This window comes from Myotis davidii, unplaced genomic scaffold, assembly GCF_000327345.1.
Source record: "Myotis davidii unplaced genomic scaffold, ASM32734v1 scaffold370, whole genome shotgun sequence".
In the NCBI taxonomy this organism is placed as follows: Eukaryota; Metazoa; Chordata; class Mammalia; order Chiroptera; family Vespertilionidae; genus Myotis; species Myotis davidii.
In genome coordinates, this window is record NW_006288615.1 from 369250 (window position 1) to 394910 (window position 25661).

Below are 25661 nucleotides of genomic sequence, written 5' to 3' on the forward strand. Positions count from 1 at the left end.
TGCCTCCTGCACACTCCCCACTGGGGATGTGCCCGCAACCAAGGTACATGCCCTTGACCGGAATCGAACCTGGGACCCTTGAGTCCGCAGGCCGACACTCTATCCACTGAGCCAAACCGGTTAGGGCCCAATTCTTAATTTGATCTCTTTCTTTGAACTCCCTCCATTCATTTCAGAAACACCTGTAAGCACCCTGGTGTGCATATATAAGAATTTTTTAGGGGCAGCGGTATTTGAAACGAGATACCCAGAGCATCCTCCCCCGAGTTATGATTCAGTGTTTCTGCAGGGAGGCCCAGAAAGCTGTATTATAAACAACCACCCCTGGTGATTCTAAAGCAAGTGGTAGGTGGGCCATGCTGGGAAAATTACCCACCCCAATATGTGATGGGGCTTTCTCTGCTGGAATCCTTTGAAACGTGGGCTTCAATCCCCAGAGATTTATTTTTGCCTTTGCTAAGGTTTTATATGTAGTGCTATTAACCTGGGATTGCTTTAAGGTAAGTTACCAGCTTGGGGGTTCCCTGGACCGCCTACATGGTACAAATTAGACCTTTAAACATACATTAGGACAAGCTGTGGTTATAAATTCTTAGGGGATTCCACCCCCCCCCCTTTATCCAGAGCCCTAATCCTGAAATACAGATTTTATTTTTTAAATCAGCTTCCTTTGCTTGTGGGTGATTCTTTGCCTAAATTTACATTGGAGATAACTTCAAAATATGAAGGTTGGTGTCAGTTCTAAGTCTTAACCATTCACCGTTTGCTGGAACCACAGTATAATTTCCCACTTTCCTTTAGCCTTTAGAAAATAAACTCGGATATTACTGAAACTGACAAATGCTTCAGGAGCAGGTGCAGAATCAGCTTTAACTCGCCACTTTTGTTTCCAGATCCTGTCATTTTCTGCCCCTGAGATGATGGTGATGATGACCATTATTAATAATAATGTTAAGTTCAGTCTTGTATTTAAAAGGATGTTTATTATATTAATTCAGAATTTATAATTGATTCATAGTGGGAGAAGTTTTCAAGCTAGCTTGAAATTCAAGTCTCACTTCACATGGCTCGCCCCTATCTACCTTTTAGGTTTCATCTCAAATGCCAGCAGCCATTTTGACCAATTAGTTATTCTCTATCACACTACTCTTTATTTTTGTCTTGTCACACTCTACAATAATTTACTTTATAAAGAGATTTTTCATGTATGTTGTTTGTCTCTCCCACTGCTGTGTAAGACCCATGGGCACAGGCACCAAATCTTTATATTCTCCTGCACTTGAAGCCCCAAGGATAGTGCACATTAATGGGTATCAACTATTTGTTGGATGAATACTATTTTTGTTGAAACAAATATAAATGAATGCACAACATAAAATATGTTTCTAAAAAAGTCAGATGATGTTGGTGAGGGCAACATGTGATGTTCAGAACATTAGTTTGGTGTTTATACTGTGGTCCCAAACTATCAAAAAGTTAGATACTATTCTTTAATGATCTCAGATAGGGTGGTTGAGGTAAGCACACATTGCTGCCCAATAATAGAATAATATTTTTTCCAGAAATCAAGAACTGGAATACCTCATGTTATTTAAACTCTTTATAATCAAAGGATAATTCAGGTATCTGGACAGATGTGGTGGCCTAAAATGTAAGCATTTCTATTTGGACATGACTTCCATAATATATTCTGAAGTGGTTAGTTACTCTTTTATAAAATAAAAAAGGAAGTGATTTTTATTTCAGTATGTTGAGATTTTATGAAGTTTTTAGTAAGAATTATGAAAATGTCCCCCATAGAGTAGCCTAAAAATATCTCCAGGACATGACACCTCCCCACCTCCAAACAGAATTCAGAGGGGATTGAGTTCTGTGTTTAGCTATTTTGACACATCAAATTTCATGATAACAAATCCTAGATTAGAAAATGTGATCTAAATATGACTAATTTCTCCTCTTTCCAATCCTAGGAAGTTCCTTTTTAATAAAATTCCCATACTATTCATTTGGGAAAACAATCTACTGGAATTAAGGCAGCCCTATACTGCAACCCAAACAACAATAACAACCATAAAGCAAACATTTATTGAGTTGTAAGCACTTAAGAATCCTCTTATGAAATTATTATATTCCCATTTATAGGCAAGTAAACTGAAGTAGAGAGATGAAGGCACTTGCCCTAGGTGACATGGTTAAAGGTTAGTTAGTGGAGTTCATGTTCTATTATTTATATTGCTCCACAAAGAAAAAATATATATTTAACAGTTAATAGCCCTTACATTTTGGGAGCAGATCCATCTCTTGAATTTCTAAGGCTGATGATTTCATGTTTGATTTGGAAAACAAAATCAGAGATCCACATCATGAGCTGAGAGGATTTGTGCTTGGGTCATGTGTGTGCGTCCTCATATGGAACACAAAGCTAAATCAGTTGGAGGCTTTAATCATATGCTTTTCCAAAATTTCTGCAAGCCTCAAGGTTGTAGCTATTTTAAGCACAGTATTAGTGACATTCAAGTAAAAATCGTATAATGAATTTTATTTCACTGTAGTGACAATCACTATTTGATTTGAACCTACAACCATAAATCTTGTTAAACGAGTTCATGAATGTTCCTTAACTAGGTCACCTTCTTTGACTAAAAAAATCTTAGCTGGTTTATGAATGCTGTGTTTAGGAGACTTTAAATCAAGTGTTCTCCTTTCCTGCTATCTCAAGTTAAAGTACTTTTAAAGAATTACACATTGGCTCTTGTATATCTTTACCTCTTTGACCACTTTTAAAAATTTGTAATTCACCATACTTCCTAAAGGTGAATCCTATGGTAAGTATGGTGCGCCTATAAAACTTTGATGAATATTTTCTATAGCTGGAGAATTACTGGTATAAAAGAACTTGTCTTCTTGGTCATGTTAGCCTATTCTTCATTTGGTTTATATTTGTGTTCTTTTGCTTGTATATTTTCATGCTTTCTCTCTTTCAATTTCTTTCAGGATTTAATTCAATTGGAAAGCTAAGTTCTTAGCACTGAGGGATTGAGAATGAAATATTCACATGCATCTGAACCACACACCACCCACACCTTATAGTGATGGGGAACATCAGCACCTAAAGATAAAGCCCTTTAGCTTCCCTGGTGAGGGTGGGAAAGGACTGGGAACATTTGAGGGCTGATGAAATGTGATGAAGGCTGCGTTCAACTTGTTTATTATAACTAACCACTTAAAAATCACAGTTTCTTTGTGCAATAGGCTCATGTCCCTGAAGAGCTATGCAGGCCATTTCTCATCCTATGTTTTCCATAGATAGAGCTTAATTTTTGTTTTCATCTGTGTGTTTTTTTTTAACTTTAACTATAGACCAAAAATTATAAATGATACAATGGTCTCATATTTAAGAATCCTATAATTTTCTATGAAAAATGGGAGCTGTAGAAATAACTGACAGTTTGTTAAGCACCCTGAGAGAAATAATTACTTTGCCTCAAATTCAAGATGCATTGTCACCTACATTACAATTTTTCTGAAAAAGAAATTGAAATAACAATACTCTAGAGTTGTTTTGCCTCTAATGCTGCCGTAATTATACCATGCATCTAAAGGGCCAGCATTAGCAGGACACGGTGACCTTGCAGAGATTTTTATAACAAGGCAAGAAAGGAAAACTTGAAAGGAGAGGCCTTAGAGAAAAATGATATCAAAATATTTAATGTCATCTTACAATATTAAAGTTTATTTAAATATAAAATTTTCAAGTAGATTAGTTGGCATATTTTGTCTTTTGCTTGAAAATTGCCATGCATGAATTTTTTAAAGTAGCATACTATGGGCAATTAATTTTAATGGGGAGAACAACACCCTAGCTCCTTTATTATGTAAATGAATCCCATTTGTTTTAGAAATTGAAAAAATACTTCCATCTTTCATTATTATAAGTTCTTCTTAACCCAAGAAAGCCATTTATTGCCTCAGACATTCAGTTCTTGCATCAATAAAATCCCTAAGATTTAGAGTAAATATGAATTAAGATGCAAACTCCAGTCCCATGCACTCTTATGGAGACTCACAGATCATTCACTCACCCGTAGTTTTGGCAGTTTTTCTTCTCCGTGTCTCTACCCCTCACCACATCTGGGACTTTTTCATCGTCTTTCAAATGCTCCTCTGCTCCTTCCAGGGGGTCACACTTGGAAAGGGGGTGTTCAGGTTCACCAGCACACTCTTCTCTCTGATCCGTTTCAATCTGAATCAAAGGCACTTCCCTTGAACAAAGTGATTGCCTGGTGTGGTTTATAGAGACACCATCATGGCACAAGGAAGTTTCCTTTTTAGAATTGAAACTAAGAGGAGCAGCTTTGCTTGGAGAGGGCACTGGGGGATGTTGGCTTTCGGTAACAGAGTCTTTCCTCTGGTAATCAATAGACTCCTGGACAAGAAGAATTGGCCCACTTTGCACTCTGCTCGAAGCTAACCTGTTTGCACACTTGTCCTCTTGCAAGGGAGGGCCACCAGAAACAGGCTCAGCATCAGCCTGGGCATCATCCACTATAATTTTGTTCTTCCGCATGAGGGCCTCGATTGAGTTTGCCCAAGTCTCATGAATTAACATGGCTGTGATCTGGTCAGTTCCACCTCTGCGATACAAGCAAGAATCAGATTTGCAGAGCCCCGTTGAGGAAGCACTGCTGACTGGCTGTACGCTCAGGAAATCTCGCTGGTTGTTTTGAGCAAAGCCATCTAAGGAGTTGGCTTTGAATGGCGCATTCACTGTCAGCCTGGCGCCCAGGGACCTGCCATCTGGCATAGACGACTGTCTGTAATACAGTGGGGATCGCAGGGACGGTGACAATAAACCAGCCGTCCAATCCTGGCTGCTGCGTCTGGAGAAGGCGTTCTCTTTGCTTTCTCTTTCAATGTCCCTCAGCATGTACCTGTAGAACTCCTCGGTGATGCTCTCTGTGCTGGACTGCTTAGAGGGACAGCTTGACCTCACACTGAGGTGGTCATTTTTCCGGCACACCTGCTGCAGAGCTGAGTTCACAATGCTGCTGGCATTCTTGCCTGCATAGTAATCCAGCAGCAACTCAAATCCTCTGCCTTCATTCTCCATCTGATTCACCATGAACCTGGAAAACTCATCGGTGATGCTCTCACAACTCGATTGCTTGGAGACAGAGCTGGCCCTGCTCACCGGCTGACTTAGGGTGCTCATTAAACCCAGGCTGTTGACATAGGCCCTGGCGTTAGAGTCCTCCTCGGCAATGCTTTCACAGCTGGAGGCCTTCAGCCGGTTCCACCTGTCTCCACTCTGTAACCGATTCCGGGGAAAGCTCTGGGCTTGCCAGACGCCGTCCACCATGGAAAACTCTGTCAGGTTCATGATCTTGGCTGCTACTTCGTTTGCAAAGACACTGACAGAATCTTGGGTGTCCTCAAGGTTCATTGACTCGTCCACAACCCTGTTCATCAGCTTCTCCTTAAGCTCCGGGTGCTCATCTGTTTTCCTCTTGATCTCACTGAGCCGTGGTGGCTTGTGTTTCCTCACAGCGGCCCCACCAGCCTGACTCTCCTTCCTTTTCAAAGATCGGCAGGTTAGGTTCGGGGTAACCAGGAACTCGGTCCCTCTTTTCCATGCGCAAAACCAGGGTTGTTTTCCCTTGGAGTTGTCAAGGCAAATTGCTGCGATTTCAGTTGCCATGGAGACAATGGTCTCTGCTAATTCTTCGGCAAAGTCTGTGATGCTGTATACCTCTGTGTGTTTTGCCTGCAGCATGGACTGAGCAGGAAGCAGCAAGTCACTCCCTAACAAAGACAGATTAACTTGAACTTCATTGTTTAGAAGTGAAGCACAATTGTACTTCTCTTGGATGTTGGGACTGCAGCTGTCCTCAGCATCCTGGGAACCGCTGCTGCACTGGGTGGCTACCCGTGTCCTTTCTCCCTCTGAAGAGGCTCTGCATTCATTCTCATTGTGACTCAGTGTCTGATATGGGGTTATTATATCCTTTCCCATGGTTCCTTTCAGATATATTTCCTGGGGGAATATTTTAGCAGTTGAAGACCCAAGCATTCTGGGACTACAAGACAACTCAGGTTGCAGCATGGGGTTCTGGAAGAGGCCTGGCTTTGCTGAACACTTGCTGTCCTGCTTTGGAGGCATGTCCTCTACAAGGTCATTGATAACAAGACTAGTGCTACGTGGACGAATATGTGGATGGCTGCTGGAGTATTCAGTGGCTTTAGTCCATGCTTGACTAGCAGCCTGATCAGGTGGCTGGTTGCCTAGTTCTGTTTCCTTCCATCCAATGGTTTCCTTAGAATGGAGAGTGGCACATTCACCATTCTGTACGATATGGCTCATCTTCTTGAGTGTGAAGCATATCACATTGAAGAGCAGTTGATTTATACTTTCCATTAAGATGTCCAGAGTTTCAGATGAATGCGTGCCTTTGGGGTCGATTCTTTTATTTTGCTGGGGAATTTCATCAATGCAGTGCTTCAGAATCATATTGGACAGAGCTTGTGCCAGTTCATTTCCAAGCGCATTTTCTGAGCACAAGATCTGAGGCTTGGAAGCCTTTTCCATAATTCTTCCGTGCATTGATTCCATGAGGTCTCCAATGCTGCTGTAGGCATCAGGCCTTGTTAAAACCAGAGCGGCCTCTTTGAACAATGCCTCTGCAATGGCCTCATTTCCCAGCGCCATGCCCCTCCCTGTTGCTAAATTAAAAAGTGGAGGAATTGCTGCAGAAGACACAGCTGGAGACAAGACTCCACTTGAAGCTTCAGGGCACTTCACCTGTCCTGCTTCAGCCAGCCCACAGACAGCGACGGCACTGGCCACCTGAGTCATGCCACACAGAGCAGATGGAAACGAGTATTCGCTGATGGAAGGTTCCTTGAGTACTTGGGATGCTTGAGTCTGCAGTAGGTCGTTGCCACCTGGTGGATGGTTGGAAATAAGGGATTCGTGCTCCATTTTCAGTCTTTCTGTGGCCTGTGGACTGGAAATAGTTCCAATCACGGTGGCTGCACAAGCTAATGCTACCTCTAGAGCACTCTGGGGGTGTCTGCTGGCATTCTCTCCAGAGGGGCCACCTGAGTTTTCAAAAGAGACTTCCATTTCAGGCCACGTAGAGATGTCAGGCTCAGGGGCAGCATTATTGCCATCGGGACTCTGAACAATGACGATTTTGGGCAGCTCATTCCATGACTGAGGGACAACGATATCTTTTGTGGAACAGCGACGAGGGAACAGAGCACTTCCTGCGGAGACACTGACTGCAGTTTCCTGGGGTAGTGTAGGCTGAGACTGAGATAATCTAATAAATGCATCTTGCAGCACAGATTCTGCTAAATTTGTAGCATACTCGCCGGTTGTGGCTTCTCCATCTTGTATGGGAAGAAGAGAATTTGTTCCATCTTCATGGCCTCCTGTGTCTAACTTGTCGTCATGCTCCATGACAGTGCCATGGGCAGAAGGTCCATCTTTCTTAACCACCTTGGAGAAATAAGCATTGCCTGGAATACAGAGTGCCTGCAATTTTTCCACTTGTTCTTTAAAATTTTCTGAATAATAGTAATGTGTGGCTGTCGTCTCATTCCCTGTAGTTTCACCTTTCCACCCTGATAGCTTCGCTGATGGCTCTAGACTCTGCAAAGTTGTGTCTCCTGCTACTTTTCCCAGAGATGTTTCTGTTTTAATCAACGATGTGTGGTATTTGCTAATGTATTTGTCTTCCAAAGCATAAAGTGACTTTTCCTTATTGTAATCCCAGTCCTCCTGAGTGATTTCCTTCGGCTTTTTACTTTCCATAACATTGGCTGAAACATTTATATTCTCATAACCTAGTGAAGAGAAAATGAAGAGCACAATTACTTTTTGAATAGCAGGTTCTCATGAGCCTAAAATAATTATTTTCTAAAAATGCTTTAAAGCATCAGGTATCCTCCCCACATCCCCAAATAGCATTTGAATGTTTCTTCATAAAAATGTTTCTTCAAGAAAAATGAATCTGAAAAGGCTTCTGTGCTTCATTATGGAATGCTGCCCAACAAAATGGGTGTCAGTGCAGAAAAGAAGTGTAAGCATTATAGCAGAAGAAGGCGGCTTTTGGGAACTGACAACTAGTCACCATCCTTCAGGGGAAAAGTAAGCCCCAAACTGCATTTATAACTTCCAAGTGAGTAAAGAGGGAAGAGAGAGGATGTTTACAGCAGCCTCAATAGTGAGTGTTGTTACAAAAATGTGCTCTGAAGTTTTCATAGGATTTGCCCCAGGGTCAGTGACAACAATATCTGGGGTATCCCTTCCTAAGGCTAAGTGTTGGGGAGGGAGTCCATTGTTCACTGACCTCCATTAATAAGTCAATAGAAAGAGTGAATAAATGAGTACTAAGCACTTTTTTGGGTTATTTACTTCTGTCTTCACCATTTGCTCTTTCTAGTTCTTGATTTAATAATCTTGTGTTGTTTTGTACAGTAACATGCTGCACAGGCTTGTAGCCTAGGAACAATAGACTATACGGTACAGCGTAGGTGTGTAGTTGGCTATCACATCTAAGTTTGTATAAGTGCACTATGATGTTAGCCCAACAATGAACTTGACTGACAATGCATTTCCCAGAATGCATCCCCCTAGTTAAACAGCACACGACAAACTCAGATCATACTTTTAAATATATTAGTGCTACAGGAACTACTATACTCCCAAGTTATCGATAAGGGCTCCGAAGACTAAACAAAGACTAGCTAACTGGCCCCAGGTTTCACAGCTTCAAAGAGACTGTGTTAGGATTCAGGCCAGTCCAACTCAGCTTCAACAAGGAAGTGGCTTTGATGGAAGACTTAGGGAGGTTAACTTTCCTCCCAGTGACAGTCTCCATCTCTTGGCAGTCAGGAGGATTTCCCTTTAAAACACACACATTTTCATCAGAGCACCTAAGGCATCTTTAGAGAGAATGGAGCCATCTTATCATTAAATCTGAGTGCCTCAGTCAGCATCTTCACGAGTTTTCTCATCCTCTTTTCCTCCCAAACTTAGTGAAGATTGGGATGTGTCATCCGAACTGATGTGGCCTGAAACTTTTCTAAAATTGCAGGTAGACATTTTTATAGGGTGACTAATTTCAGCATGCACATTTGTTTTATTGGAGAGTTCTCACCATTCCTGTATTCTTCCACCTCACTCTCCTCTTCCAGGTGCTCAGATGCGGTGAGAAAGTCTTCCTCGATTGAAGACAGGGAACAGTTGGTGTCATCCTCCACCTTCAAGATGTTTGTTTCCAGGTGGAGCTGCCGCTCCTGAACCAATTCCAGGCCAATCAAAAATTTGTTGATTTCAAAGATGATGCAGTTGGTACTGTTTGGTCTGTTCCCCCTTGCACACTGGACCAAGCAGATGTCTGGCAGCCAAGGATACTAAAAGTGGAGAGAACAAAAGGCTTTTATTAGAAAAAGAAATTAGAAAATCATTGACTCTGACCTTTCTTCTTCCCTCAATCTCTCCTGTTCGGAGTGGGTACCTTTAAAATATTTGGAACATCTTCTAGGCTTATTCTGATGAACTGCTTGAAAAAAATTCAAGTGCTATTTGGGAACACAGAGTACCTAGGAGGAAATTTGACATAGGGGAAAATAGACCAGTTGTACCACATATTTTTGTTCTCTTCTGTCAAAGCAAAGATTGCCCTGGGCAAAGTTAATCAGGTAAGGAAGTCTTTCTTCAAAGCTATTAAAATAGGGGAGAGAGGCCAGAGCTGAGTCAGACCACAACTCCACTGAAACAAAAGATGATTGGGTTTTTAAGAGCTGGTGTAGAATTATAGTCTGCCTGTGCTCGATAATTGGCTTTGCCCAAAGGAAAACTAAACTTTTGTGTATCTTCATGATAGGAGACAGTTTTGCAAATTGAAGCAACTCTCACAAAGGCCTAAATTATTTTATAGGTACCACAGTCCCTATGTTTTCATAGATCAGCAATATTGGGGTAGCACAGCAATACCAAATCTCATCTTAGTCAACTATTGCCAATACCTGCTGGTTTAGGGATATTCTCAGTTTGGCTGCCTTGTCCCATTAAAAGTTGCTTACCTACTGGTTCAGAAATGGGCACATGACACATGAGAGCTAATAGGACACAATGAGACTTTTCCTGGGAGCCACCTGGAAGAGACATTCTCTCTTTCTTACTCAACTTGAATCCAAAGGATATTGCTTTCCTGTGAGAAGAGCTTGTCTGGTAATGGGGTATACAGAAAGAAAGCAGAAGAGAGGCCACAAGAGAATATGCATATCAGATGACATTGTTCAAATCCCTGTATTTAATCTACCCACTGGATTTTTTAGTTACATGAGACAATGCATTCTTTCTGTGCTAAGTCAATTTTCTGATACGTTTAATTAGAAATCCCAACTAAAAGGACTGGTCTAGAAATATTCTTAAAACTGAGGTTTGTAAATTACTTTTGGTCATAATGATTTTGCCTAATATAAAGAGAGGATATTTAGAGACATTTCTCTGTTCTCTTTTCAGACAATTAATTTTTTCACTAAGGAAATGTATTATTAGATTGCATCTGAGGATTTTGTTCTAGTCTTGCTTAACAAATTGTAATGGGCTGTGCACACATTTTTACAAAGCATCAGGAGTAGAGCAAGAAATAGTGGGTGGGCCTCTGAATTTTTTGATAATTTGAAATACTGAAGAATAAATTATTTAAAAATTTGCAGCAAAACTAAAACCCAAGAAAGGACAATTTGAAGAAAAACAAATGCTTATTATCTTAATCTATAGCTTTCAGTATAAACATATCTTATTTGAGAAAATTAGCGATCTTTCACACAATGTGCCTTTAGAAATCTTTTACGTATTTTTCTGTAAGTTGATGAAACACTTTGTATATTTTTATTTTTCTTCAAGTAAAGAGTATAATAATGATTTATCTAATAACAATGGACAACAGGATGTTGAATGAGAACAATAATGCCTACTTTATTTTTAGTAGCATTCTTTTCTTTTGGAAATTTCATTCTTTGGGACCAAAAAACTCTATTTGCATCCTGGGGGCTGCTATCTTATACTTACCACTTGGCTGTTTGGTGCATCTTAAGAACTAAAAAACATCCAGAAAGAAGAAACTCTGGGATTCTGGGACCACATAGTGTGAATTAGAATTTTGGTGTTATTCTTGTAACAGAAGACAATTCTGCTTTTTACTACCTGGTATATTTACAGAAAACCAACCAGTGCCTAGTGTGCCTGCTCTAGTTTAAGTGCCATGTAGCACTAAGAACTTGAGTTGATGTAAAGGAAGGTCTGTCAAACTCTAAGTTGCAATATTTCGGAGAAATACAAATGAACTATTAAATACAGAGATGTTCTTATTTTTTATGCTATAAGAGTTTATGTGAGGCATCTATTTGGGGTTCATACTGATATTTGCCAAGAGCCAACCATTGATAACATCACTAGTGAATGAGCACCTCATCAAGAGCCTATACTTCTTACCTGTGAAACTTTAAAATCTGCCTGGAGATTTCCAGATGTTAACCCACTGAGGAGGACAATTTCATTTTCTTTTGGTTTTTGGACATTCATGGAGCTGATAAGTTTTGGGAGATCTGGTGAAACGTTGACCAATTTCTGTAGAGCAAGAATCTTCATTAGTTTAGATGATTTCTTTTCACTTCCAAAAAACTTCCCCAAAACTATTTACTTACAAAAATAATGTACTCATATAACTATTTATAGTCTAGGTTACTTAATCTACTAAATTATTACTAGAAGAGATGGTGTGAAAATGAAGCATTTGTTTAGATTGGTAGAAGCTACAAATTGTAGAAAAGTCTTTAAATATAAAGCTTTTAAAAGCTGTTAGTACTAAACTTCCAAAAGTTAGTATTTAACAATTGCTGTCACACCACAGGTATACTTAGTAGATTAGAAATTGTGTTGTTTTAAGTCCTGGGGTAAGAGACTTATTGATTAATAATCATCTTATTTTCTAATAAAGTCAATAATAATACCAATAATAAAATAATTACTAACATTGATCTTGCTCTATGTACTAGGCAATAAGCTAACTAAAGTCTTTAGATGTTATATTTTACTACATTTAATTCCCACAACACCCCTATAGGGGTTAAGTACCACTATTACATTTTTTTTACACTTCAGTAGTCTGAGCCCCAGAGAAGATTAAGACCTCACACAAGTGTATATAGCTAAGTCAGTGTCAAAGTATCTACTCTTAGCCATAGCTAAAAACGGCCTCAAATCACTCATATAAATCTCCAAACACCCAGTTCTTATGATGCCAACTTGCTTTGGCATCTCTCTTTGATGGACACTGCTCCATAATCCCATCAAATGAAATCATATGTACAATTTATTTTGAAAACCCTTCCACTACTGCACAGATGAATGATATCTGGAACCTACTGGAAAGCTTCAGATGAAGCATTGTCAAAAAACAAAAACATCACAGGAGACCTGAGTAATTGCAGGTCTACTGTTCTGTGATAATCAAGCTGCAAATGGCATGCTGTTATGCATTAAAAGCATTACATTCAATAGTGAGATCAAACCATCTGCAGCTCTGGGCATGAAACGATCATTTCACCAATCATTCTTCCCATTGTGTCCAGAGGCTATAGCACAAAGGACGGCATGAGCCTTCAAGTTCCTGTATGTTGTCAAGGATTTACATCAGAACTCTCACGACTTTGGACGATCTTAGAATACGTAGCTGCTGCAGAGTGTGAAACGTGCGAGATCCAGAGAAGCGTAGGACTGGGAAAGCAAGGCTGGTGATAAAACATTTGACGATGAAAAAGCAGCAGGAAGCAGCAACCCTGAGAGCCAGAGGAAAGGGCTGGAAAAACCTTGGAAAAGCTGTCTCAGGCAATGCTTGAGAGTGGAGAAGGGGAGAGCAGAAAAGGACACTTTAAGGAAATGGTGGGAGGAGGAAGTGCCTGCTGGAAGAGTAGCTCTGTCTCTTGGGAAAACAAATCTCACAAACATAAGGCAGGCAAAGTGCATGGGAAGGTGAAGGAAGGGGGTCAGGGAAATGGGCTGTGATGAAACCATCCAATTAAACAGTCCCCTACAAAATGAGCATCATTTAGAGATGAAGTCCTGTTGGTTCTCCCATCAGTGCAGCCCACCCTTGTAATGAGCTCCTGGAGAGCCCAAGTCCCCAGTGTTACCTGTTGCAGGTGCTCTGTGCTGCACTCATCCTTGTTCACATCCAGGTTCACAAAGCAGACCTGGGAGAGAGGGCAGAAGAGGCAGTTAAGTAAGAAACCTGGCAGTTCTTCTTGAAGAAAGCAGGGATCAGTTGGGGGAAAATGATTTGTTCTACACATTTAATATTGTTGATTGAATATGTTATCTTTGGGCTTCTATGCCAACTTCTCTACCGTGGTCATAATTCCCACTGACCCACCAAATGCCCTCTTCCTTTCATGGCCCAACAAACAAAGCAGTGTCTTTGTATTAGAGTCAATGTAACAGTTACAACAAAATCTTCAGGTTTATAAAGGGTTATCAAATCTCATGAAATAGAAAAAAAAGACTTGTAATACTCTAAACCTCTGTTAGTAACTGCAATAAATACATCTTCCCATTTCTCTTTTTCCTCTTCTCATTTCCTGCTCCCTCTCTCACTTTTAATATAGTGTATGCTAAGTGGATTTCTCTTTGTTTCATGGTTTTAAGTCAATTTATTTAATCTTATTACATAGCTGGCCCCTTTTAAGCCATCTTAAATACAGGTCTGAATAGGTTAGAGCATCAAAACAACAGCTACAATCTTAAATAGTAATTCAGAACAACAATAACGTAAATCTCAAACACATCCCATAGATAAAAATGTACTATGGGCATTCAGAGGGAGATGGGAAGAAGAAAACTTAAAGAAAAGTTTCAAGACATAAGATACACTTGTGAGAGTTGGCTAGGATCTTGGTGGGTGGGAAACAGGAGGGTGTCTCTGGGAGGTCGGGTAGCATGAGTGGTACTTGGAGATGGAAAGTTCCACACACTGTAGAGAAGCAGGGAGGGAGACTGGGGCGCAGAAGGGCCTGCAGAAAGGGAAGAGTCAGAAACAAGGTCACGGAAGGTTCACGTTAAATGTTATCATGGGAATGAGACTTTATAAGATTTTGCTAAAAATCATCCAAAGGTATTTACTAGTATTCTTAACAAGTTGGTTTGGCCACGTAAAACTGAGAACATTAATTATCTGGCTATTTAATCAGATGTTTGGACTTAAGCCCATGCCCACAGCTATATGGGGCTTTCTGATTTCAGTAGTTGTTCATGGTCATGGTTTCTCAGAGTCCATACCTTTTCCTTTGAGGTTAAAAAAACACCAATACATAATAAAAAGATTTTGGGAAAGTCCTTAAAATAGTTATAGATTGCTGAAATGTCAAGACCACTACTTTTTACTCTCCCCAACAATGGGAGATTCCTGGGCTCACAATATCTTTACAGTGTATCCTCAGAATGTTGTTGTTGAGAATAACTAGATGGCCATTTGAGGGAAGAAAGTGCCACCTACACTCTCACTCAGAGGTCCTCTTCCTTAGGGTTAGTAAGATGGGCAAATAGGGAGGAAGTGGGCAGGAGTTCCTTTGCCAACAGAAGCATAAAGGGTTCATGATCTGGAGTGGTTTCAGGATATTTATATAACAGCAGTAACTTTGCCCTTGGAAAACTGGTTCAATATTCGTTAGTACTCCAGAGCTTTTAATAGCATGCAGCTGGGATGGCAGTTACTGAATTGATTAGACAATTTCCCATTCTCCTTGAAGAAAGGTGCACTACCTTGACCCTGGGTTCTTATTATATCACCATGGGAGCAGGCAAAGCAGAGAACAAAGAAAGGCATCTGTAATAACGACTTCTCTGCTCTCTGATACTGTCTTTAGTTCTCTGAAGATGAACTTACTTTTCATTCATTTCAGGCTGTAATGTGAACTTTGCCTACATTTGGAGGAAACTCTTCACACTTAATAGCTGGGACAAGACGGAAATAAAGCTAGATACAAGCCAACCACTTGCTTATACTTGGAGCATATATCTTTCTTTGGGGATGATCCAGGTTTTTAGAGACTGATGTACATACAATTTTGAGAGACCCCTCTTTAAGAGAAAGAAAAACAAAATTGAAAATTCTAACTTAGGTGTGAAAGTGAATATTCATTTCTTTAGAAGGAGAAAAGAAATGGCAACCATTTTTCAAATACAAAAAGGCTGAGAAATACTGCAAACATGACAACTTCCGGAAAAGTGATATTTTAACCAATCAACTGCCAATACACCTCTACAATACTTTCCCCCTACATTTTAGCTCCATAATATCTGTCTCTTCATATGACAGCAGCTTTAGATTTTCTCTAAAGGGAATAGAAAGATAAACCAGTCTTATTGTTGTCTGCACATTTTTTCAGCTTCACAAACCTTTGCTGATAATATCTTATACATTTTCCAGGTTGATGACAAATTTAGTGGGAAACCACTATAAAATTTCTTTGATATATGGGTTGTTATAGGCATACCTACTACTTGTAATACAGTTTTCTGCTATACAAATGTAAGAATGTGGGTAGATTCTTTCTTATTGACTTCCATTAAAAAAAAAGAAATAAAACACAAATGATGTAGTTATTATTTTCAATGCTGCATCATCTAGTAAATTTCTTCCAGGAGAGAACCCAATCTTGAATTTATAATTTCACATGTCTGGTGATATAATTCTCCACAGGCTAGTTTCCTTGTTTTCTCTCTACCATCTATACTTCTTTATATATTTCTGGTATTGGGGATAGTAGAACATGCTTATATTACAAAATCATCTCTGAGCTGACACCTTCATGTCTCAATGTCCGGTTCAGTTGCCCATGGTAAGAGTATTTTTGGAAGCCAATCCGACATGTGGATGGCTAGCAATCACTTAACTATCCATGAAAATGCTCTCAAGTCACATGAATATATTTCATAAAAACACAATGCCAGTCAATTTCCCTTAAGAGAGACCTCACACGTGTCTGTGGTCACTCCAACGACTCTCCATATGAAGGAAGGTAAGATATAGTGGGAGTCTGAATGGAAGGAAACAGTTGCAGTTAAAATATCTTCCTTTTGAAAAATTTACAAAAAACTTATGACCATGTGGACACATTGGCCAACCCCGTTCCCCAGGTCACTGAGAATGGAGCTTGTGAACCCGAGGAGCCTAGACCGTTAAACTTTAATGATTTCACAGTGAATCCACATTGTGGTAAAATGGTCCTTGTGATGGAATTGCCCTCTGTGTATGTTCACCCTTCATGATGTTGGGTTTTTTACTTGAGATTTAGGTATGCGCTAGGCATCCACTAATGCTGAACCCTAAGTGGAGTGCAAGACAGGCCTTTGTCTAGAAGCACTGGGGAATGGAAGGCGTGGGGTAGAGGTTGTGTGTAGTTTAGTGAGGGGACTTAATGCTCCCTCTCCGAGGTGTATGGTCTTGGTGCTGGTGCTGAAAAGACAAGCAATATGAGGTATTGTTCTTACTCTCAGGGAGTTCTGGTATGTCTTCAGGCAGAACACATTGCTATAACTATGAAAACATTATTAAGTATCATAGGAGTGACAGGTCTGCATGCTGGAGGAAGTTGGGAGAATGAGCTCAATCACATTGGATTTGCAGAGAAGGCTGGATGTGAGTGAGGTGAGCTTGGAAGGCAGGCAGGACAGCTACAAAAGCAGAAGAGGGAAAATGGCACACACAATAAACAGATGACTGCTCCTGAATCAGCACCTGCTGAGTAATGATAAAAGAGGCTCTTTGGACAGCATGCGGTGAGGAGAGGGAAAAGACAGAGGCTGTGAAGTCCAAGGCAAGAGGCACCTCCTAGAGGTATTCCAGAAGTGAGATCAAAGGTAAGAGCAAAATGCCTTTCTTTCTGCTCAATGAAGACTCTGGGTGTCATTCAGTTGACTTTTTAAAGAGTTGGATGAAACAAGAAATCATAATTCCATGAATCTTCCCTGTGCAAGAAGAGTTGGGAAAGACCCGAGGGTTATGAGATATGTCCATCTCTATAGGAGGTTATAAGGAAACTCTTGGCAATGGGAAATTGAAAATAAGTGCCTGGGGGTCAGGGTGAGTGTCATATGTGACTAAAATATTGAAGCGCAGGAGATTCCGCACTATGGTCCTCTGGTATGTTGAAAGGAATGCTTAGGGTCTGGCGAGGATGCTTTGAGGAGGGAGGCTGAGGCTGTATGTCTGAGACACCAGCCACTTGGGGATGAGGTTCACGACTCTGTGTTGACTCTTCACCTCAATCTGAAGTGATGCCATGGAGTTATCTATACACTTGAAACTAATATAATATTGAATATCAACTGTAACTGAAAAATAAATAAGTAAAAAAGTACTTAGTTTAACTTCTTTGTCCTATGAATAAGGATTTGCTAAAAAATGGGTAAAGGCAAAATTTGAGACCCATAACCAGTAATAAACACACATAAAAGTTTTTAATATTTTCCTTGGAATGGAAGCTCCTTTCTCTTCACATAAAAAGCAGTTTGTGTTGTGCCTGCACACAGCCTTGCTTCGACCATCTGCTGACATGCTCCACCAGGGCCACGACACATCATCACCCAGAGAACACACACCCCCTTCCTTGCCTCCTGAACAGAGCTGATTTGATGTCTGCACATCACTTTTACATTCAAATGGCTCCCTTTTGTCATTATGGTTTTAAAATGAAATGCTTTTGGAATAACTATCACTGACAAAGTGATGCCGCTTTGTGAGTTTGACTTTCACATAATCTAAAAGTCCAAAAGTCTTCAATGTTGTTATCTATACATAGTAAACATTTTAATGTACAATTATTTATTTTACTTATAAGCCATTTTCATAAGAGAATCATGTAGCCATTTTTAAAATTTCATAATGAAATTTTATTAGATTGTGATATCCTATATAATAAAGGCCTAATATGCTAAGTGTTCGACCATTCGACCAGTTGCTATGATGTGCACTGATCACCAGGGGGCAGATGCTCCAACCAGTAGGAGAGCTTACTGCTGGGGTCCGGTAGATCAGGACTGGGCGAGACAGGCCAGACACGTCCTGGAGCCATCCCGTGGTCCCTCCAGGGCCCTGATGGTGCACCATTGGGGTCCCTTGGCTTGGTCTGTGCCCTCTCACAATTCAGGACCCCTTGAGGGATGTCGGAGAGCTGTTTTGCCTGATCCCTGCAGGCTAGGCCGTGGGACCCCACCGGTGCACGAATCCTTGCACAGGGCCTCTAGTCAGACATATTTTAGTAAAAGTCTACTATGAGAAAGAGGCTAACATTAAAGTCTAATGAAATAGGAAAAATAGTTTTGTTTTGTTTTGTTTTTTAATAAATTTTATTAATTTTTTTTACAGAGAGGAAGGGAGAGAGATAGCGAGCTAGAAACATTGATGAGAGAGAAACATCAATCAGCTGCCTCCTGCACATCTCCTACTGGGGATATGCCTGCAACCAAGGTACATGCCCTTGACCGGAATCGAACCCGGGACCTTTCAGTCCATAGGCCGATACTCTATCCACTGAGCCAAACTGGTTTCGGCAGGAAAAATAGTTTTAAGTAGATTATAATTCATAGCAACTTTTGTGAGCTCACTGTACTTAATAAATAGTTTTATTTCAGGATAAATTAAGTCAGACAAAAGCAATAATTATTATGTCATATAACAATTTCAGGTTTGACTTTTTGAATTGAAACCATAAAAAAGAAATGATGATATTGTATGGGGACAGTTTTATTTTTTCACATATTCACTTTAGTCAATATTTTGGACTCTTCAGAGAGTCAGATGCAATCTTTGAGAAATGCCATTGCATTATGATTCCACCAAGGGCAAATCCTTGTGCAAGGGTTTATAGGAGAGTGGAGTTCTTAGCTCAGAATGCTGGGTATTTTCTCATATCTCCTGAAGATAGCTAAAACCTGTTAAGGAAATCATTCCTATGGAGATCTTGCTTAGAAATGTTAACAAAAACCGTGATGTCAAATTGCCTTTAAAATCTAGGCATGTGAATGAATGTTTACTATGACCAAATATATATTCATGCTTTCTCTTCGAAGAAACCCAATTCCTTCCTTCTGCAGCTTCTAACAATGCAGCCATCTGGCCATACGATGATGATAGGATCTCTTAATGTGATGGTATTAAAAAGCTGATCTACAAATCTTCTAAAGAACAAATTGTTTCCTTTCTTCTCTCAACCAAAAGGCTTCTGCTAGATTCAGGACCTGGGGCCAAAATTATCTCTTAAAGAATATGGCATTTTCCCCTGACTGGTACTTTAAGCTGTTGATAACTAACATGGCAATTTATACATCAGTGTTGCTCTGCCATGGTGCTGTCAGAGATTCTGGAACACAGTGGACTGTTGGAATGGCACTGCATTTGTCCACAGTTATTATTGCTTTGAAATGACTGTAGCAATCACACAAATGAAATGTAAAGTTTGACTCACACCTGAGAATGTCAAACATCTATGCCTTTTTTTATTGTCAATATTAAAAAACAAAACACTTTGAAATGTTGCTTTAGCTGGTTTGGCTCAGTGGATAGAGCATTGGCCTGCAGACTGAAGGGTCCTGGGTTTGATTCTGGTCAAGGGCACATGCCTGGCACAATCCCCAGGGGGGCATGCAAGAGGTGGCCTATCAATGATTCTCTCTCATCATTGATGTTTCTATCTTTCTCTCTCTCTCCCTTCCTCTCTGAAACCAGTAAAAATATATTTTAAAAACATTAGTTCATAGCAGTTTGTGACAAGAAATATAATAAAAGGTATAGAAATTTCTAAACAGTGACAGATGTTTTAGCTAACATTCATCAGGGCAATTACCTAAAAAATAACTAAAAATTAAGGTTGGTGCTCAATTATTTATTTTCCCACAATTTTTGTTGTTTATAAGACATTCTGTTTAGAGCAAGAGAGTGCACTTTTATATGTCTGATATATGTTGACCAGATAAAGAACACGTAATAGTTATTTTAAATTTCCATTTTCAGATCTGCTTTACTGAGATATAATTCACAAACCATATGATTTACCCATTTAAGATGTAATAACTCAATAGTTTTCACTTAATCTGGATAAGCATATTCCAGCAAGGAATGACAGAGGGAACAGGCTACCTTTGGATCTTAGAAGCCAAGACTGACCCAGATCCCCAGCGTCTATAGTATTGAGAGTTGTCCAATTGTCACCAAAAGCAACTTTAGAATATATTCATCATTCACAAAAGAATACATACCTGTCAATAGTCAGTCTTCATTTCTTCCCCAAAACCTTTCCCTAACTCTAGGCAACCACTAATACAGGTTGAGGCAAACATAGGTTACAGTTGTATGTGAAACACTGAGTTTATTCTTGTATTATTATTTATTAATTATTGTGTTATTTTCCATATAAACAACTGTACAGCTCCTTTTTGCCCCACCCTATGTACTTCCTATCTCTATATATTTGCCTATTTTGGCGATTTCATATAACTAGAATCATACACTATGTGTTTTTGGTGACCAACTTAACATAATTTAAAAGAAAGTGTATCCACAACATAATGTGTAAAAACAGTTCATTTGTTTCTATTGCTGAATAATATTCCAGTGTGTGGATATATTACATTTTATTTATCCATTTATCTGTTTATGAATACTTGAGTGACTTTCAAGGAAATACTTATTTTTCAAAATTTCCCACAAAGACCTGAATAAATTTCTGAACTTTAGGAGTCATGCCCTGGGATAGTGCAGGCAAAGAAAAGCCAAATGTTGGTCAAATACCCAATAGATGGGTTATTACAGGCATCATGGATGACAGTAGGGGATCTTCTATTCAGTAGCAAATATTTTGAATCAAGATGATTTCTCAGTTCTCCATTTTGCTTAAGCCAAGTTTCAGAGAGCCACAGAATTCACTAGTGAGTTTAATAGGGACTTTTTTCTTGGGTACCTGGAGCTCGTGTCAGTTTTGGGAGTAGTCAGAGGAATCATGTCTCCTGGAAGATGAGCAGGGCCTCAGCAGGTTCTGAGTGAGATGATCTGCTTGTTGACCATGAAATACTCATATCTAGAACATAATGTTATTACCTATTATCAAGTTCAATATGAGGGTTCCACACCTCTCATCCTTCAAAATTTGTTGTACTTTTATTTTTTTCTTAAATAAGCTTTTATCATTCTCTTGGATGCTTTCAGTTCAAAACTACTTAATCTGGATAAGCATGTTCCAGCAAAGGAATGACAGAGGGAACAGGCTATCTTTGGATCTTAGAAGCCAAGACTGACCCAGATTCCCAGCGTCTATGAACAACCATGATAAAAGAACTAATAACATACAACTGGCAAGTAAGCTCTGCAGCAAAATACCACCTAATTTTTTTGAATCTTTAAAAAAAAATCTCACATTTTCCATGAAGAGGAAATAGTCATTGATCAGAATGTTAAAATTCTGTAGGTTTCACCAAGGAGCAGTGGAGAAAATTCCAGACCCTGACTTACCTATGTTGACTCTTCAGCTTGTCCCTGGGAAAAAGTGCTCCACTTATGTGGCTGGAACACTCTCCCATCTTTGAGCTACATTAGTGAAGAAGTAACAGAACAAATCACTTTGCCTATAGACAAGCTTAACTACAAATCCTGGCTCCATCCCTTACTAGTTTATAGTCTTGCTTAGCCATAGAAAAAAAGGGGGATAATAAAATCCTAACTTTGCAGGATTTCTATAAATATTACATGAAGCATAAAGAAAGAAAATCTGAGCAAATTGCATGACATTTTATTGATTTCTGTGTTATAATCTATAAGGGTGAACTATTTGAAATTGATGCTCTTAGGATTTTTCATTCAAAAATGGCAGTTTCATAATGTTCATCCTAAATAACTTGAGATAGAATATTTATAAAGAACAACCATTTCTGAGAACACAAAGTCATTAAAATTTGTCTTCTCACATGTAGCTACCTCCCCTGCTACCAAAATATTACTTACTTGGTATAAATATTTGTTTCCATTTAATTACATAAGCATATTTGCATATGAAAAGCATTAAATTATTTTTTCTAAAAATTTATTACTTACTAGAGGCCCTGTGCACAAATTCATGCATGGGTGGAGTCCAGTTAGCCCGCCCCAGTGGAGGCCTACTGGACCAGGTTGGTGGGGTGCAGGAGCCGCGGGTGGTACCCTGCCCCCGACTGGGGGGCGAGGCTGGCCGGGGGGGCTCCTGATCAGACTGATTGGCTGGCCGCAGTGCGCATCATAATTACGGGTCCTTCAGGCATTCCAGTCACTTGACTTTTATATATATAGTTGTTTAGAAATCAATATGTATAGACAGAGAATGCTACCTTGTTTTTCAGGATTATAAAACATTTAATTAAGAAATTCCTTTCTTTTCATCCTCAGAAGTGTTTATAATTTAATTTATCTGAATGCTCACCATGTTATAAGTACTGCCTGTTACCACATGTCATAAAACCAGTGGATGATTGCAACATACATGAAAGAGGTAACTAACTACATATAGAGAAGTAAAAAACTACATTTTTTTTTTACTATTAACTAATTACAAACTTTATTTGGATTCCACTAGTTTTCTAGGATCCAATTTCAGAAGCCACAATGCAAAAAAAAAAAAAATTAAAATTAATAGTGCAAGCCCAGACTGGGAACATTGTACAGGATATCTGACCAGTACTCCCTAATACTGTTGAGGTCATGAAAATCAAGGAAAGACTGTCAAACAAATACAATTTAAAGCAGAAAGATAGGCATTTTACAAATATCAACCACTGTTTAATCATTTATAATATTTCCAAATATGAATGGTATTATTTGAGAGAACTTATAGATTTAAGATAACAGAGCCTCTATTATTAGCAAAAAAGATCTTGTGTCAGAATGAGTAAATGCCAACTTTGATGTGTACAGGTCAATCACTTGAATCCAATACATACATTCAATTTCTCAATGGTATATGAAAGAATATCTGGGTTGAAAAGTGAATCTGTTAATTGCAAAAATCTTTCTCCAGGTATGAAGAAACAACCCAACTTTGACTGTGGCATAAGAACAAACAAAATGCAATAGACATGAGAAATTGAGTATAAATATTATATGTCTTCAGATTTTGAGAATTTTATGTTTTAACTCTTCCACTAAGTTTACAGTAAAGATTATTTCTAATTTTTTACCTTTAAAGTAATAGGTTAAACTTCCAGTGGTTGTCTTTTTTCTTTTCTTAAAGTCATAAAAGTTCACACAAAGAAAATGTAAAAACTGTAGAAACTTATGTGTGTAGTTTGGGTAGTTTAATTATTTTAGAATAGATGAAAAGCAATTTAAACATGAAATTACTAGGAATACATGATAGTCGCATTTTAAAATGCAAATAATTTATTAAAACTAGACTTCTAACTAGCATCCCTCATATTTTTGACGGCCAAACTTGGAAATAACTGCAAACTTTACCTCTTCAGGATGCCTCAGGCATGCCTGAGCAAAAACTTTGTGCCACTTTAATAGTTAAGCAATGCTGCAATCCCCCATTAGTATATGAATGATGTGTGAAAAACAAAAATAATAGTGACTACTAAATACATATCCGGCGTGATGCTGCACAGGGAAGTAAAATGCTTATTTAGAGAATTTAGCCTCCACATGAAGTTGCTAAGGGGGAAAATGCACTTTTTCTTTGGTTGAATAAAACTGTCTACATGAAGTATGTACATCGATGAAAGGCAGCAGAAGTTGGCGTGTCAGTTCCATTGCATTGGGTCTCTAAGAACCACTTTACTTGCCCTGCTCTAGGTGTGCCTATGAAACCATTAGCTCCAGGCAGATATTAGAATTACCGTTCCTGTAGCTTTGTTTCCTGGGTCCCTTGAGACTCATTAATTTAAAATGTTCAAACAGCTGGCAAGTGCTTAGAAGTTGCTTTTCAAATAAATGACCATTAAAGTCAAGCCTTTGAAAATGGAAATTTTAAAGTTTGTTGTTTCTACACAACGAAAAAATCGGTATATAGATAAAACAGTTCAGAGAGAAAATAAATAAAAATATGAGAAGGAACATCTATCATTTGGAAAAGGAGAAACGAGTCTTTCATATTTGTTTCTTTTGACACTGATTATGGCTAATTGCTAGGCTATCCATGTTTCAAGAGACTTTCTGCACGGTGAATACTATGTTTTGTTTCTGTTGGTAAAACTGACATACATCCTGACTTCTGCCCCTTTTTTGTCCAATTTGTTTCCTTGAACTTTATTTGTTGAAAGCAATGACTTCTGGAAAAGGGGTCTTCCTAATGGAGGTGCTAGTTCGAGCTAGCTCGGGCTGTTAAGAAGATATGGCAAATAAACCTGTGCCCTTAAGCTCTGATTGTGGAATCGTGTTCAAAACTGTGGCCCAGCTCTTCAAACCTGATATTCTCTAACCACTCCAAAAAACAGACAGCAAAAGGGCTGGGAGCTGGAGTTTTTGTTTTGTTTTGAGCTTCATATTTTGATGTTTCTGACTTTAATTATTGGCCTCATCATTTATGGAAAAAAGACTTTTAAGAACAAATCACAATAGTCTTCTGGCTGAGATATAAAATTCCAGCTTTCAGTTGAAGGATGGAATTGCCTATTTGCCGCTTTTGGAAAGCCTCAAAAAGACCCCCACTCTCTGTGCAAGGAGAGAGGGAACTGTCTAGGAAGGGACAACTTGGGCCGTTAAATTCATTCCTTTGTAATGTTCAAACCTCATCATCATACCACACCAGCTGCCAGCTAACATTTTCCCACTCAAAAGAAAAGCAGCAGAAAGCATAAAAAATATTCTTGGGCTTCAAATAGCTCTTGTCAAGTAAACTTAAACTTTACTAGGAGTAAACACATAAGAAAACAATAAAAACTTTTCTGTAATGTAAGCGCAAATATATGTAGAAAAATGTGCTTTTTAGGCTTTTTATTGCAGTATGAATCATAGAATTTTAGAGCAGAAAGTGCATTTAAAAATAATCTGGTTCAACTTTCTTGGCTGTAAGGAAACTGAAACCTAGATAAGCAAATGATGCTAAATCCCCTAGTTAGTTCATTTGTTCATTCACTCATTCATTCATTTACTTACTTTACTCACTTTCATTTATTCACTTAAATAATATTTACAGGGCAGCCCTTCTGTTCTTATTACTGACATACAATATTAAATAAGCATTAGATGTGGCAATTAGCATATTAAGTCTTATTATCCTGTTCTAAGTTGGATGAAAAGTTAAGGTATAAAAAGTGATTTGATTGTGGAATAAAGAGAAGCTAGGAGAGGATTTAAGACAAAGGAAAGGTAAGTACATTTATTTCTTAGAGTTACCAAGTCAGTGGGGAGAAAGAATAGGAGAAGATGAGAGGGAGGTGATAAATATTAGAGTAACTGAAAATTACTACATTAAAATTAAATGAAAAACAAAGCAAAATAATAGAATGACCATGAAATGTCAAATAATTAACAGCGCCATCCATCAGCTCCTAGGATTTTTTTTTCTCTCTTAGAAGGTTCATGGCATTGGTTCTCTTCCACCTGAAGCAGAAGCTCCGAGGAGCA

The 25661-nt window shown here is 38.9% G+C and overlaps 1 protein-coding gene across 6 annotated transcripts in view; it reads right to left on the minus strand.

Moving 5' to 3' along the window:
* Positions 1–25661, minus strand: part of SPHKAP (SPHK1 interactor, AKAP domain containing) — a 103232-nt gene that overhangs the window by 10282 nt on the left and 67289 nt on the right. For all 6 annotated transcript variants that reach the window (XM_006760398.2, XM_015561848.1, XM_006760399.2 and 3 more), the window contains 4 exons: positions 13210–13269; positions 11510–11644; positions 9165–9420; positions 4083–7848 (listed from right to left, as the gene is read on the minus strand). In XM_006760398.2, coding sequence (XP_006760461.1) covers positions 4083–7848; positions 9165–9420; positions 11510–11644; positions 13210–13269 — 4217 coding nt within the window. The remainder of the gene's footprint in view (positions 1–4082; positions 7849–9164; positions 9421–11509; positions 11645–13209; positions 13270–25661) is intronic.